Below are 17182 nucleotides of genomic sequence, written 5' to 3'. Positions count from 1 at the left end.
AGGGAGCAGTATTATGACGGACGCTCTGTAAACTATAACCACCCATATGACATACAGATTAAAAAACAAACAAACAATCAAACAGCAGTGTCATTTAACATCAAAAATTAATTTAAGATAACTTGGGCGCCACTGGGACCAGAGCGCATGCCAGCCCTCCAGGGAGACGCCCACATTATACTTGCCTTCTTTATTCCTCTGCATAAATATACAACTGCTAAACGTTAAGGATAGGGTCATCATAAAAATACTGTATATATACAGTATGTTATCAAAGAACAAATAAGCCCTCCTGTACAGTACTTCAGCACCCAGAAACCATTGTGATACTGCGGTAATCTCTTCTGAGAGAACAAGCTATGGAAATTCTGCATCTTTTAAGTCCAGTTCTAGCACATTTAGCTTAAACAGGACGCTTGCTGAAGTGTGAAAGCGATGGAAAAATAAAGAATAAAGCACAAAAAGCTCACTCCGACTTCATTCTCGGGCATTAAAAAGCAATTATTACCACGGAAGCGAGTCATCCTTCGCCCGGTTCATACACCCTTTGCAATTTTAATGAACGGAGCGACGGTAATGCACCAAATTACTGGAGCAAAACTGGAGAACTGTGTTAAAGGTCATTAAATTGCCCTCCACCCTCTGCTTTGTGCCTTCAGAGAAATTTGAATATATCAAATAGGACATTTCTTTCCAACAAGTGAAGCGTCGCATCAGTTTCCCGGTATTAGAAGGTAACGCTGCGTGACACGGCCAAGGAGTGTGTGTTTACATGCTTGGTGTGTGTGTGTGTGTGTGTGTGTGTGTGTGTGTGTGTCCAGTCGGCTCTGACTCAGCACATCCTCAAGATAGGGGCGCTCTTTTTATTAACTGATCCAGTTTAGGACTATAATCTAATACTGTCTTGAATGATAGGTGCCATACACACGAGGGTACAGTACGTATGGCGAGCTGAGGCTGCAGCTTGCAAGGGAGAAAATGAAAAAGCAACCCCTCACCCTTACACACACACACACACACACAGGGGACAGCATTGTTACTTGCTATTATTAGGGGTGTCTAATTGTGGATTTTACTGTTTGATAAATGGCTGTTGTGGATCACTTCGGACATTTTCTTTATTTTTATCTCACTGCCTCAATTTCCTATTGTTAATATTTGACAGCAACGGTCGATTGACTCAAGTGTGCGATAAGACTTATATCCACATTATAGTCTCGATATCACAGCTTATTATGGACAAAAACACAGAAAATATGTATAAAATGTATTACGATTTTTTAAATATTTATATAACTATGTATTTTTGTAATATTTAATTCCTATTATTAGTATTAACAATTACAATACAATACTGTTGTATTGTCAGTATGCATTATAAAATAAATTTTATTTAAATACATAATATACAGCATATATATTATATAGTCTTACAAAAGCAAATAAATAGATAATAAATGTCTATTTCTATAATGATTTCATGATTGTTAGAAAAAGGAATACAATAATAAATTAATATTACAATTAATTTGTTGCTTGTATGCAAGAAAATAAATATATCAAACAATATTTTTAAATTGTATTATTTTAGAAAAATAACATAATAAATATTTGTATTATACTACTTTCCTTGCATATATAATCCAATTAATTTACTGCCTCTAATGCAAGACAATAATATAATTAAACAATATAATAGTTATTTTTCTTGCATTCAATGCATTGCCTCTAATATGACAAAATATCACAATAAAACCTTATTTTATTGTTATATTGTTCTTGCATTAGAGGCAATACATTAATTTTATTATGTAGTTATTGTATTCTTTATTTTTTATAACAATAATCATGACATTACAAAAAATGCCTTTTATTATCTTTTTATTATTTGCTTTAAGAATGGTAATTTTGATGATCATCTCATGCAATAACAAAATATTGTTTTTACTGTTATAATATTGTTTTTATATTGCATTAGAGGCAATACATTTATTATATTATGTATGTATTATTGTATTCCTTAAAATTATTGTATGAAAATGGTAATTTTATAATCAATGTATTGCATCCATTTATAATAATAATAGTAATTTTGATTATTATCTCATTCAAAAAATAAGACGATAGTACTATTACTACTGCTACTAATAAAAATAAAAATAATGCATTGCACCCCCCCGATATATGAAATAAATTCTATAATTCTGTACCAGTTTCTCCAATATGTAGTCTGGCTGTGTTTATATACACAAAAATATATAGTGTTGTATATATGCACAAACAAAATGGAAAATGCCTAAAAGAGGATATAACTTTATTATGGTCATTTAAGGCACAATAAGCAAAAAAGATTTTGAAGAAAATGATTAGTAGTATGATTTAACATACAGCAAGGTGTATTCCTTCTTCTTTTATCAGGTTTGCCATAGATTTGTTCCGTTTCCTCCTGAAATCCTCATCAGGCCGCATAACATAAAGAAACCAAATGTGTACTGTAAATAAACTGTGTGCTTGAATTGCTGTCCAAATGTTCACGAAGCACGCTTACGAGTGCACCAGTTTAATTCCCTGCCCGGTGTCTAACACCGCCGGTGGGAACCAAGATAGTTTGCACCTGCGGAAGCAGCGCAGACACACGCCACACGTCCAGAACAAGTTAAGGCCGCAGCACCAATTGGAGAGGTGCACCATGGGATACGTCGCCTTGGGAAAGTGGGTCTTCCAGTGCTTGGCCACGTCGCTGCCTGTAGGCAAATGCAGCGTGTAGTCGCTCCAGCGTTTGGACACGCCGTACGCCGCCGCTATGTCCCGTCCCTTCTCTGACCACTGGGTGTCACTGTCCGGATTGCAGTTGAACTCCACCCACTCAGAGGTGAAGTCCCCGAGTAACGGGGCCTCGCCTGCTTCTGGGTCGGGCCCGTCGCCGGACAGTTCGGCTGTTTGCACGGCCACGTAAACCCCGTCGACCTTACGCACCTCTTTAACCCAGCTGAGGGAGTTTTCTGTGTCTAGCACGAGGATGAGACGAGAGCAGTGTCCCGCGTTCTTCTCCTTCCACAAGTCCAGCAGCTGGGCCAGATGAAGACTCTCCCCACCTATTGAACAGTGACATTCACGATTCAGGTGTTGATGTCTGATGATGTATTTAGAGCGGTGTCCCCTCCAAGGGCATTCCGGTGTGACACTTGACGGACAGAGTGTCTTTGCGTGGATCAAACCTGCCAGCTTTCACTTGCACGACTGTCCGTCTAACTGTCACGGGCACACAAACTTCAATAGAAAAAGGGGTCAGATTAAAAGCACAGCTGCCAACAGATGTCGTTTGTTGCGTGATCTCAAGGTCGTCGTCTATCAATTTGACTTTTTTTGGACCACACTCTCCCAACTTTCCCAGAATCCTCCGCTCAACTTGTGTCCTTCACAGCAATTTCAACTCCTTTGCCTCACTTGTCTGGACTGTGACAAATCAGCCTCTGATTGACCGAGGAGGGAGGCGGAGGTGGGGCGAGAATGCAGAGCAGACTGGGATGCAAATGCGGCGTGCAGGCTGAATTTAATACTAAATAGAACCAAAAATAGGTTGTGCTGAGCCAGCTTTATGTGTTTTTATTTTCCAGCACAAAATCTGACGAAATAAGACAAATATTTAATAAATTAATAACACTGTACTAACCTGAATATAAGACAGACCCTTTTTTCAAGACAAAAACAAACAAGATTATTGTAATTTCCGTACAGTGATGTGGCTAATTTATATTATATTTAATTTAAATTCAACTACATTTCCCATGATGCTTAGCATGCAGCTTTAGGGAATAGTGACGTGGAAGCTAATATCACGTTTTGAAGTCTTATGCAGCAATCTCTGACTCATCTTAAGTAAGTTTGATCAAGCAAGTAGAATTGCTGCAGCTTCTTTGATTTTGAGGCTCTTCAATTGTGATCCTCGTCATGACAACTTGAGTGGTTTTAGTTCCCAGGAGAAGGAGGAGGAGGAGGAGGATAAAGAAGAGGAGGAAGAGGAGGACAGCGATGAATGACTTTTCTGGTAGGCTACTGTTTAAGCTATATTACACTCATGTTTGGCACTCTTTGGAAAAAAAGAGTTATTTCATCAAAAGTTCAAAAGATCTTTCTGTGTAACATCGTTCAACTAAATATCCTATGTCATGAAGTGGACACCTGCGCCTTACAGACCGGTGCGGCCTATATACAGTAGGTAGAAATCTTTTTTTCTTTTTAAATTTAGTGGGTGCGGCTTACATACCACGCTCTGTAGACCGGAAATGACGGTAAATCGATTACAATAAAAAATACCATTATCTTCTCTTTTATTTCTGCAATAAGCCAAGTTCCACAGATGGCCCCTGGACCACACTTTTGACATGCATGTTTCGCCAGGAAGCCAAAGTGTTGCCAGGCAAAGCAGGAGTGTACCAAGCTCTGCCTTCTTGGCTCTGTCTCTGGTCAGGGGTTGCGTTGCATTGTGGAGGGGTTTATGCAGCTTTCAGACCGGCATCAGACCAGCATTGCATGGCGATTCGATCGGAGGTGAAGTATGAAACATTCATAGTAGTGACGCTATAGCTCACAATCTGATTGGCTTCTGGCAAATAACAAATCTCGCCATGTTTTAATCGAGTCTCGTGACAGCCCAAATAAATACTATTAAATAAATACACAAAGAGGCCACACACAGTCAGGAGATCGGGAAGACCTGGGCTCGAATCTCCGCTTGGGCATCTCTGTGTGGAGTTTACATGTTCTCCCCGTGTGTGTGTGGGTTATCTCCGGGTACTCCGGTTTCCTCCCACATTCCAAAAACATGCATGTTAGATGAATTGGCGACTCCAAATTGTCCACTGGTATGAATGTGAGTGTGAATGGTTGTTTGTCTATATGTGCCCTGCGATTGGCTGGCGACCAGTCCGGGGTGTAACCTGCCTCTCGCCCGAAGTCAGCTGGGATAGGCTCCAGCATACCCCCATGACCTTAGTGAGGATAAGCGGCATAGAAAGTGGATGGATGGAAATACCCAAAGAAGATGATATGATATAATCAGATGAATATGAGCTTGCACGGTAACTAAAGAGTTTTTTGCAGCACTCTAAGCAGAAATCTTCGAAAGCACATGAAATAAAAGACTATTTTCAGGTTCTACACTTCAAGGACGTACTGACAACATTAACAAACGACATAATCGGCAGCAGTGGCTCATGAGGTAGAGCGGATCGTCCAGAAACCCGAAGGTTGCCGGTATGATTCTCGCTCCCTCTATCCAGTCACTGTTGTTGTGTCCCTGAGCAAGACACTTCACGCTCTTTGCCTCCAGTGCTGCCCACACTGGTGTATGAATATGAATGTTTGGTGGTGGACGGAGTGGCCGTAGGCGTGAATTGGCATCCATGTTTCTGTCAGACTAAACCAGGGCAGCTGTGACTGCAGATGTAACTTACCACCACCAGTGTGTGACTGAGGAGTGAATGAATAATGGGTTCACTTCATTGTGAAGTGCTTTGGGTGCCTTGAAAAGTGTTAAATAAAATAGTATAAAATGTAATCCATTATTATTAAAAGTGTACTGAATTACTTGAATGGCCCACAGTTGACTTCTCTTTTTTTATTTTTTTTTTCATAATAAAGTCAGAAAAAAAAATTGGTTATTTTCTCTAAAAGTGATACAGGATGAAAATATGCCAAAACTTGCCTAAAACTTTGAGGTTTACATGTGTGCTACCATGTCTTCCAAAGCATTTTAACCACAAAAATTTTACATGACTTTATAACTAGAACGTGGAATAAAACCAGGATGTCTCACCAGCTAGTGCCCAGGATCCACTTCCCTTGTGCGTGTGCCCGCTGTAGAAGACCAGATAGGTGTCATGGCGAGGCCCGTCCGCCGTCGGCAGCTCCAGGAAGTTGCGCAGCTTGCCGTGCAGCGCCTCCAGGGTGACCCCACTGGCTGAGTAGTCGCAGCCGAAGGTCTGGATCATGTGGTGGGAGAAGAGACGCTGCACATTGTTCAGCATCGCCGTGGAACGCAGGTTAAGCTGTTGGGCCTGCTCCGGGGGCAGCAGAGTGGGCTGCCCGTCAGCGCTGGAGCAAGATACGGAAATTGTTTTCTATCAGTTTGAGGAGTTGATGGAAAAGTGTGTGTGTGTGTGTGTGTGTGTGTGTGTGGATGGTAGCTCCATGATTGAGGGGGTGACACACACACACACACACACACACACACACACACACACACACACACACACACACACACACACACACACACACAGTCAAGGCCAGGTGCAAATCACGCAGCCATACATTCAATCTGCAGGCTTCATGTTATTCATGGCCAAGAGCATGGAAGTCATACTTCACGCCTTCACTTGCACGCATATGCATAACGGGGATCTTCAAATGCCTGTCCCTTTATTATCACCTTCACCTTGACAAGGACAGGTGAAAGCTGGGATGGATTGTGCAATGACATAACTGTATATAGTGCATTTTCTGTCATTCTGAGGAATTAAGACATGTTTCCATCAAGGGATACAGTTCAGTTTAGCTGAAATTGGCAAACCTGGTAAAAATGGCTCCTGTTTCTACTGCAGAGTGCGTAAACAGTGTAACATAAGTAACAACTCAAGCTACAAAAGGAGAGAAAAGCGATGCATGGCAATGGTGCATGTTGACATTATCCATACACACAAAACACACACATCTTTACCACAATAATAACATCATATCATAATTGTATGTGAATGCACTCAAAGATGCTCAGCATCACAGAAACACGAACAAGCAATTTGCCCTAGCATACTGGCACATAAGGTATAAAGATGAAGAAAAATAATATCAAATACAGGTGTTTTTCTTAATAGTACGTTTTTATTCTCATACTATTTTGACTTTTATCATAATATTATTACTTTGACCCAAGCTATTGTTCCTAAAATTGAAACTAATATTTAAACTTTATCCTGTCTCTTATATTGTGACTTTATTCTTCCAATATTTTGTCTTTATTTTTGTAAAATTATAGCTTTTTTAAAATAAATTTTTGCTGTTGTTTTTTTTACTTATTTTAGTCATATTTTTAAAAAACAGACGTGGGCTGTAAATGGCCTCCGGGCCGTACTTCGGACACTCCTGATCTAATAATATAATTTATAATAAAAAATAGAGTAAATTAAGTGTTTAATGACATAAAAATCTAACTTAAAAAAACTTTAATGCAATGTGATAAAATGGTAACACAACAGAGTAATAATCAATTGTGTGTGTGTGTATATATATATATATACACACACACACACACACACACACACACACACACACACACAGTATGTAAATATACATAATAAAATATTGAGAACATACAATAAATTGGATAAATAAGTGTGAATATGAAACGATATTTGTAATAATTTTTCTAGTCTTTTAATGGCACAAATACGCAGGTCCCCCTTGTGGGTTTTCAAATGCGGTCGGGGCCTCTCCAAATCCCCAAAAAACTGAATTTCTGAAGCAATTTGTTTCCTGCTAACCCCAGATTCTGTTTACTCTCTCACCATAGGAACTAAATCTCAATCTCAATAGTAATGTGTCCTCCCTCACACTACTATACCTCTACATAAGGCATCCGTTTACAACTTTTGAGAGTAGAAAACACAGTTTTGCTCACAGTTGGACGCAAAGACCTTCATACATATGGTCGATTTAATAAGAGAAAAAATGACAAGCTTCAACCTCGACGTTGCGTGGCAAGCTCATCTAATCTTTTCAGATCTCACGAGCGCCCAGGGGAGTAAAAGCTTGTAGTTTGAGATTCACGCCGCGTTTCCCCATCTCTCTTTCATCCTCCCTCAGAGCCCCTCCCTCCTGTCAAAGTCTGTCCCTTTCTCCCTCAGTTGCTTGCTTTGCTTTCCACCCTCCTGTTGTTTTTTTTTTTTTGGCCTCACCCCCATCGCTGTAATCTCCCTACGGGGTTCTTGTCATTGTGCAAACATGATCGGCAGCCATCAAACGGCCTATTATACACTGCTGTATTCTCATCATGCCCTCAACCATCCCTGTGGTGGCCGGGTTCCGCGTACAGCATCGCATACAGAGCGGCCACGACAGGACGCGCATCCCGTATGAGGAGTTTGGTGATGGAGTCTTTATAAATGTGAAGGGAGGGGGAGACGCATCATCAAAACTAACTGGTCCATTAAAAAAAGATGCCATGTGAGAGCAAACAGAGGGGGGCATCAGGAGCAACGGCGGCGGCTAATGGCTAACTGCTACACGGCTTAGTATGCTGCACAGGGAGCACCAGAATGATCCCTTTAGGGGCTGAACATTAGCAGCATGTTTATGCATCGTTATGGGCCAATTTATCCAGTTGGTTTTGTGTTAACTGAGAGGGGAGTTGGGCTGGGAATGCCTCTTTTAAGTGTGTAAACATGTTTTTATTTGCTATCTTGAAAAGTGGGGATTACCTGCAGTATGTTGTAGGGATGACTAACGCGTAGCCAACGCACGTGCCCCCCAGGCAGCTGCCCAGCTCGTGGAACAATCCGTGGGCTAACGACTCCAAAGGCAGCACCACCAGCAGAGCGCTGAGGAAGAGACCATTGGACTGCTGCAAACAGAGCCACACTAAAGTCACTTCCATTTGTCCGTTGTAGCTTGTGCCCAAGCAATCACACGCACTAATTGGTAGTGGCAGTCTGCAAGATGGTTGCGTAACACCGGACTGACTGCAAGATCGTGCTTAGAGACACAATACCCTCCCTTAGAATGGATAGAATAAGTTATTACCTACCTGCCAGGACACAGCACCCAGAATGACAGTGGAGAGCAGACTGAAGAACACCAGCCGCTCCGAAATGAGGCAAAAGTGCCGAATCCCCCTGGAGGCCATGACCTGGTCCAGGCTTCGACTCCCGGAGCGCTGGGCCCGCCAGGCTATCTGACACTCGCTCAGCTTGGTGTGGAAGCCCCAGATTGTGATGAGAAGAATGACGTGGCAGATGGTCCAGAAGATGCCGAAGAGGCAGAAGCCCGGGATCACCAGGTACCACAGCTCCAAGTGGCCAAGCTGCACAAAAGAAGAATAATGGCGTTATTATTCACTACTCCACCCAAAATTACAATGTTACTCCACATGATAAGGCATTCTTCAGCCAGTCAAACCGACAGGTGGCACCATATTATTATTTTAAATACAGTACCAGTTGTGCTCTAGAACAGGTGATGTGCAATTGGGTGTTTACATAATTAACAGTCCGATATAATATTTTTTATTGCACTAATTTTGCTGTTTTTCCCCGATAATGATTCCACTAGATAGATTTATACAACTTTATTAATTTCCTTTTAACCTCGTCTACACCCAAACAGTGTTCCTGTAATTACTGGATGTACCTTAAAGGCAGCAAAGACGATGAAGGTCAGCTCAAGCAGACTCAAAGGCAGCAGCGACAGTCGCCTCCACATGTTTCTCAAGGTGAGCACCGGCATCCAGCGCTCGGTAGGCCCCAGCCCGCTGAAGTACACATCCAGCACAGGCTCACACAGCAGCCTGCCCAGGTAGCACCCTAAAGCGTAAGGGTTCGCTGTGATTCCCAATGCTTGGAAAAACACCAGTGATGTCACCAGGGCGAAGCTGACCAAGTTGGGCAAAGCCAGGAGGGACTTCATCCTCAAGTCCACGATGAGAGCCCCCAGCGCTACCACAAGGCCTACAATGGCGACCGACTTGTGGAGAAGCATGGTGGTGCTGGCAATGGCGAATCCGAGCAGCTCCAGGAACTCCGTCGGCTTCAGCAGGACGGCTTTGTAGCGGATGGAGCGGCATATTCTCTCTGTAAAAGCCCATACTGTTTTCATGACCACGCTGGCTAGGAGGAGATAGTGGGCAACCACTTCCTTGATTTTGGAATCCAATGCGGGACTGTCGAGGAAGCACAGGAGACCGAGCAGGAAGCCAAACCACAGATGGAACAAACTCAGGCTGGCTTGCTCCATGGCGAAGTAGTAATGGAGGATGCTGGCGATCCCGAGGACGAAGAGACCCAAGATGAAGATGACGAGGATCATGGGCTCGCTCGTCACCTCCCAGCGGACGTACATGCCAACGCATACAGCCACTAGGAGGTTAAGGCTTGACAGGTAACCTAGGCAACGGATTGATGTAATCATGTCGACTTCCTTGGAGGCTTCAGCGGTCAGCTCCTCTTCCTCTTCGTCGTGTGCCATGGCTGACAGTAAAATATTGCTAATGACTTCGATCAACTAGCAGATAATAAATCATCCCCTGGTAACACATTAAAAAGAAAAGTTAACTTTTTTTCCCCACAGTAAAATAAGCCATGTTAACACACAGAAGTGGTTGTATCGGTCCTGCTCTGTAATCACAACTTTATTGTCAAAATAAACACCCATATCCTATTGATAAAACGGGCTACGACATGATTTGCTACGTGAGCTAAAACAAACAATCACCGACAACATCTCCCTGAAAACACAATAATTAGGTAACACATTCACCTTTGGCCACATTCAAACAACTAGTGTCTGCGGTCTTGTTGGCAATTTTCTGGCGATGTGGCAGAAGCCAGTAGCTAGCTAGCATTAGCCTTTGCGGTGATTTGCCTTTTACCGTGAGCTAACTCGCTGCTTCTAAAGTGTAACAAGGTGTATCCGCATTCGCACGCATGAAATAGTTATCCCCTTCATTAATCAAAAACATATAATGTAATGACCGTTAAAACGAAACTTACATGGTGTTTAAGTAAATGACAACAGCTCCACTTCCGGGCTTCCGCACTACGGCAAGCCGCGAGGGTTAAAAGTGGAACGTTCGCTTTTTGCTTTAATGCCGTTTGACCGGCTAGCACCGCAAAAAAATTGTAAATAAAACGTATGAATAAAGGAACATTGGTGCTGTTGTTATTAATGTAGACAGAAAAGCTGATGACACAATAAAAATATTGCTCATTGACTTCATTATCATGTTCATGTGCCATCCACAAGCTCAAACTGTACTATCAAACATTTTCATCCTTTTCATCCACTATAGAATAATTGGTAAACTGGTACATGTGAAACACAGGGAGTGAACAACTGCCAGTAATTGCTGACATAAGGGGTGGGATCAAATAAGATGTGCTTCTTCCGCCTCCTTTTCGGACACTTTGACTCGTGCAAGTGTAAACATGTGATGTACTGCTACATAAGTTGCTTTGCATGTTCAAAGTGGCCATTTTTGTCCCTGCATTGCCTCCTGTTTGCTGCATTACTACAAGTATAGTTGCAACAATGTATCTCACCTGCCATCTTTCTTGCTTTTTTTTCCCGACAAATTTGACAAGAAATATCACAAATGTAACAAAATTGAAGAATTAAATTACATTCTTGTATTATACAAACAGACAATTCCATTTTCCTTTGGGCCAATACAAGTTGTCACGTCGGCCATACTTGTGGACCGTTCCAGTGCAGCGTGTCGGCCATCTTGGTGGAGTATGTTGGTCATTTTAGCAAGGTTTGACGACCACAGCACTCATTTTAACAACCGTCATTCCAGAGGTTAGACTCAAAAACTGATAGTACACTAAAATAATTAATTACCATGTTATTTTTTTCACTTGGCGTACCCGTGTAGTTCTGTTTACTGCATTACTGCAAGAATAGCGGGTCTTTCTTCATGAAGACATTCCTCCTCCAAGACAAATGTCATGAGCGCTGCTGTGCGTCTGCTCTTTAATTCACCACCTCCATTAATTCCTGGATGAATAACAAGATCCCTTACACAATGAAGGCGTTGTCAGGTTTATTCAATTAGCCCCGTAATGTGACATCACTTAATAATTAACTCATGTGGTGATGAAATCATTTCACTGCATTGTAATGTGTGTGTGTGTGTGTGTGTGTGTGTGTGTGTGTGTAGATTGAGTTCAGAAAGGAAGGGCATCATTGTGGCTTCTTATCAGAGCTTGTAAAAGAAGAGATGTTTTTCTTGTGAAGGTTAAAGCCCTGAAAGGGAGGAGAGATTTAGAAGATTTCAGTGGAGGTTATGTGAGGATAATAGGAGAGAAGGAGAGAGAGAGGGAGAGCGAGAGAGTGGGAAGGAAAGAGCGCTGAAATCTGGGGGGATGTAGCCGACAAAAAGAGACAGGTCCACCTGAATTATGCAGAAGGTACCTTCATTCCAATGTCAGACATACTTCCACACTCACTATGGAAAGCATTGGCACACAAACACAGCATCGCCATTAGAGGTGTCTTACTACTCCATGAATCTTTACCTGCAAAGGTATTTTAAACAAAGATGCTTCCAATCGCGTGTGTGTTTCTGCTTCAGTAATGAACTGAACTCTGAACTCCAGAACAGTCCGCCACAAATGTTCTGACATGGCCTAAAATCCCAATGGAAGCTGTTATGCAGGATACTTTTTATGGTAGTCCTGCTTTAACAACGTGCAGACCGAATACCAACAAGAAAATTCAGGAAAGAAAAACTTGAAATAAAGGCTATAAAAGGTGGAAACATTGTGCTTTGGGGCTTAGATGGCGACCTCCGGGAAAACAATACAGCCAAAGCAACAAAGTAACAAAGGAGTGGCTCAAAAAGACGCTCATAAAAATCCTGGAGTGGCCAAAGCAGTCTATGGACCTCAATCCCAGCGATGAGGAGTCCAGTTTAAGTCCCACACAGAGAGACTTCAGACTTGACTCGGACTCGTGCTCAAAAGACTTCAGATTTAACTCATTATGTTTTCTTTTTCCCTTTCTTTTCTATTTTTTGGCATATTAACATTGGGGAAACTCATCAGCACTGATACTTTATGCTAATACACAAAGCATGATAATAACACAATACAGTAGATGCTTTGAATTTGTTAGCTGTAGCTGTGCAGTATTCTTGGTAGACGGAATAGCAGCACATTAAAACAAGACGAGACATTAGAGATTTATTTTTTTAGAGACTTGACTTGGACTTGCCACCAAAGACTTCTCACCCGACAAAGACTTGAGACCTGACTTGGACTTGCAGAAAAAGACTTGTGAACGTCTCGGCTTAATCCCATATTCATTTATTATTGAACTCATTTTCAGTTTTATTTATTTGTATTATTTTTTTTATTACTTTTATTGAAGTCATAAAAATATATATATATATATATATATATATATATATATATATATTTTACATTTTTATTTAAGTCATTTATATATTTATTCATTACTTCATTTATTAGTTTGATTTTATTTATGTCTTTTATACTTTTATTTCAGTCAAACCAAGCAAATGTATTTTGTTTCTTAAAATCGCCTGTCATCTTTTGAAACATCAACACACATAATTACATGTCCAAAGTGCTTTTTAGAGGAATTTTTAAAGACATTTTATCAACGAAATGAAAAAACATGCTCACGAATAATACATAAATTGAAATAAAATATCAAAAATACCACAAAATCAAATATTTTACTGCCATATTTTAATGTCATTTTTAACTTGCTGTCTGCGACCCACCCGGAATGGATCCGCGAACCACTTTTGGGTCCCCACCCACCAGTTGAGAACTACAAGAAACATCTTGTAGGGTTTCTCCAAATACAAAGCCACATTTTTCTGGGGAATCCAAACGTAAAAAGCATTTTTAAAGCTAAAAGGGTCCTAACTAAACACAATAAAATGTATTCTATTTTGAGGGCCTTTTGATCCATCACAGTGTGTAAACGTGCGAGACGTAAAGCCATTAAAGGCTCGTCATGGCTGCGCCGAGTTTGGTCCGGGGGAAGTGAGACAGAACTAATTACTCATGAAAGAGTCATTTGTAGAAAACGGTGGATCGCGTCATCTGGCAGGTGATTGGCCGGCCTCGCAAACAACATGGAGGATCCTCGATCCGCCTGGAGAGGTCTGTCCAATCAACAATTTGACAGAACAGTATTGAAGCGAGTTGCGTTACCTCGGGATGCAGGGACACGGCGGCGGGTGCAGCCAGAAGAGTCTTTAATGAACACAGGAGGAGGTCGCACAGAGCAGCACGGCCATGATGCAGAAATACAAAGTAAAAATGAAGATGAGGCTTCACGGCGAGGGCTGGCGCAACTCACCATGGAAGGTGGGAAAATGGAAAATCACTGCATGTCCGAAACATAGGAAAACCAAAACCACCACCTTTCTGTTTTTATTTCTCAAAATGCTGGCAACTTTCTTTGGCTCTATTTGGGGTTATTGAGGTTATTGAACACATGAAGAGTGATGTCCACGTGCGCGTCTCACTGCCACATCGTGTCTTTGTCGCGTCTCAAATGAAGATAAAAGTAACATTAACATTAATCATTTACATTTATTTGTATGTACTTCACATTGTTTTCTGCATGTAAAAGTAGAAAAACGCGTTTTTTGTTGACATTTTTGGCTTTCTGGAATGGATTACAGTGTTCCCTCGCTACATCCAGGTTCACCGTTTGCCGACTTGCTGTTCCGTGTAATTTCTTTAGTGCTTTTTAAAAAAAATTTACAGTGTATGAACGTGCTTTGTGTTCTACGTCCTGATTGGCTCAGGGAGAAGCCACATATTGTATTCTGTGTCCTGATTGGCTAAGGGACTATAGACCATTGTCAATCAATGTCCTCCGTGCCTTCCTGTGCAGTACAGAATGCGTTCGGCTTGCCATATTTACATCAACGTTCAATCGCTAGCAGTGTGACTCTGAAGTGTTGCATGTTTGCAAACGTTGTGCACCGTCAAAGGCACCTGCGGTTGCACCCAAAAGGCAGAGGAGGATGCTAACCATTGCATAAAAAGTTGGACTTCTGGACATGCTGAAGGAAGGTAGAAGTTGCGGCTGTAGGGCGCCATTACGGAATAAATGAATCTTCGGGAAAATACGATGACAGGAGAATATGTTTTAAGCGTTTTAGGATACAAAAACGCTACAGTACAGCGGAACGGCACCAGGACCAAGCGGCACATACAGAGTGAAATACGTGTGAAGGGTTGACCTTTTTTGAGAGTGTTTAAACAAGAAAAAAATGTGAGAAAATGTTAATGCCTGTCTGAGAAAATTGTATAAAGTGTATAGTGAGGGGTTTTACAGCCTTAAAACATATACAGTATAATCATTGTAAAACAAATAATGCAGATTTCACTTATTGCGGGCTATTTTGGGAACCTATAACCCGCGATAAACGAGGGAACACTGTAATTGCATTTACGTTAGCGTCCGTTTTGGTTAGAGTCAGACAAATTAATGACGCTAACCAAGGTTCCACTGTAGTGAAGAACAAAATCTAATTTCCATTGGCCCAATACAGTTCGTCATGTCGGCCATGTTTATGGATTGTTGTCGCAGCTCCAGTGTAATGTGGAATGTAATGTAGGGGAGGGTTTTGATTCTAAATATCTATTTTTGTGGTTGTAGTTTGTAGTGGAAGTGGACACTCATGCTTTTCACTCAGTCATGAAGATATGAGAGAACGTTTAAAGTGACCTCTTTAGTTCCTCCAGGCTGTTATGGTGTACCTCAATAGCGCTGACAGGCTGCTAATTCCACTCCGAATAATACATTTGTTTTCGCCATTATGTGGAATGCCGTACACCACCCCCGTAAAGTCAACGGTGCAACGCCACCTTAATGGACTTCCATCCTGTGATCATGATGACAACATTGTTCATTAAACACACCGTTTCACAAACGAGGGATTTGACTCCCATCGCCGTCTGAGCTTTAATGCGCTCATCTCGTAATTGGCCTGGATTAGTCAGCGTTTTGTCAAAGTGCGAACGCTGCCTGGTTGCGCTCAGCCTCCCCTCGCCAGATGGATGCGAGATAAAGATTTGGCCACTTGATTTCCCTCCGCTCTGTTGTGCCGGCGCTATACGTGCATCGGCTCCGCGTGGTCTCGTGGAGGGAAAATATGGATTCTTGCTGTGCTTTCTCAGGTTTGACAAATCTGCATCTGCTGGCCTGTCTACAAGCCAAAAACCCCACCGAGTCCAACATCGATAATAGAGAGAGGAGGGGAGCGGACACATGGAAGTGCTGAGATGCTCTTTCATTTGGAGTTCTGGGGTGTGGAATTTAAATGAGTGCAAAATGAAAAAATATATTTGGCCGTGTAATTGGACGTAGATTTCTTTAACTCATTCTCTATCAACATAACACTTTTTCATCCAGACATATTTGCGGCGTAGACTGTGTTTATGTATCAGTACAGCACATTTGTGTAGTCACTGGCTCTTTCTGCGTGTCCGCCTTGTTTATGGAGCGTGTGGAGTTTTTCAACTTTGAATGTCGGACATGTTTGAGCAGTACTGTGCTTTTAGCATGTAGGCTATTGTTATTAGATATTATTACACCTACATGCATAGATTCAGTCTAATATCTTCTCATAGGAGGCCTTCTTGACACACACTCACATAGCACAATCAGAGTTGCGCAACACTTGCAATACTACGTTTGTGTAGTAACTGGCTCTTTCAGCATGTCAGCCTTGTTTATGGAGTGTGTTGATTTTTCGACTTTGCATGTCGGCAATGTTTGTGTAGTACTGCGCTTTTAGCATGTAGGCTATTGTTATTAAATATTATTACTAGGGATGCTCCGATCAATCGACCACCGATCAGTATCGGCTGATTTCCGCAAAAAAATCGCACGATCGGCATATGCCGATAAAACCGCTAACACTCACCCGTATGTGTGTGACAGTCAGACGGCTAAGCTGATAACCCGAAAAATAATTGAATTCGTCGGAGCAGGCTTTCTCAGCCGTGGAAGACACCGGGTTCGCCAACATCTCCTTAAAGAAGGCGCCTCATCCCCTGGAAGTTTCAGAGTCATATACTGTATGTTGTTTTAAGTAAAATATGTTTTGTCATTTGGTGATTTTATGGTTGCTTTTTTCACGTCGTATAGCCAGTAGTAAGGGTGCAGCCAGGAATTCTGGGTCCCCTTTATTAGTTAATTCTTAATCTTATTAGTAATTATCTATTTTTGGGCCCCCTGGCAGTCAAGGGAACTTGGAATTGTCCTGACTTTTCCCCATTATACGGCACCCCTGGCCAATAGCACTCATCATAAATACATTTTAGAAATACATAATTAATTCATTGACAATTTCAGTCCTGGATGATTGGAATCAGCTGCATAGAACCCTGATCGGAGCATCCCTAATTATTACGCC

The 17182-nt window shown here is 41.7% G+C and overlaps 1 protein-coding gene across 2 annotated transcripts; it reads right to left on the bottom strand.

Annotated features, from left to right (window-relative positions):
• Positions 1–2042: 2042 nt before the first annotated feature.
• Positions 2043–10818, bottom strand: tmem168a (transmembrane protein 168a). 2 transcript variants are annotated; one of them, XM_054752850.1, is made up of 6 exons: positions 10761–10818; positions 9403–10294; positions 8801–9076; positions 8475–8617; positions 5819–6096; positions 2043–3095 (listed from the first exon to the last, which is right to left on the bottom strand). In XM_054752850.1, the coding sequence occupies exons 2-6, from the start codon at positions 10234–10236 to the stop codon at positions 2545–2547; spliced, it is 2082 nt and encodes a 693-aa protein (XP_054608825.1). In that variant the 5' UTR covers positions 10237–10294; positions 10761–10818; the 3' UTR covers positions 2043–2544. The 2 variants fall into 2 exon arrangements, with proteins under 2 accessions (XP_054608825.1, XP_054608826.1); XM_054752851.1 differs by lacking the exon at positions 10761–10818 and having other exon boundaries at positions 9403–10754.
• Positions 10819–17182: the final 6364 nt, after the last annotated feature.

Source organism: Dunckerocampus dactyliophorus, chromosome 15 (genome assembly GCF_027744805.1).
Source record: "Dunckerocampus dactyliophorus isolate RoL2022-P2 chromosome 15, RoL_Ddac_1.1, whole genome shotgun sequence".
NCBI lineage: Eukaryota > Metazoa > Chordata > Actinopteri > Syngnathiformes > Syngnathidae > Dunckerocampus > Dunckerocampus dactyliophorus.
The sequence above is the reverse complement of the archived record's forward strand: the minus strand, read 5'-3'. Positions and strand labels throughout refer to the sequence as shown.

Coding starts and splice junctions, on each gene's coding strand:
- tmem168a (XM_054752850.1), bottom strand. CDS start 10,236: ATGGCACACGACGAAGAGGAAGAGGAGCTGACCGCTGAAGCCTCCAAG. Junction 9,077..9,402: donor TCGTCTTTGCTGCCTTTAAG/GTACATCCAGTA, acceptor TCTTTTGTGCAG/CTTGGCCACTTGGAGCTGTG. Junction 3,096..5,818: donor TGGATCCTGGGCACTAGCTG/GTGAGACATCCT, acceptor ACTGTTCAATAG/GTGGGGAGAGTCTTCATCTG.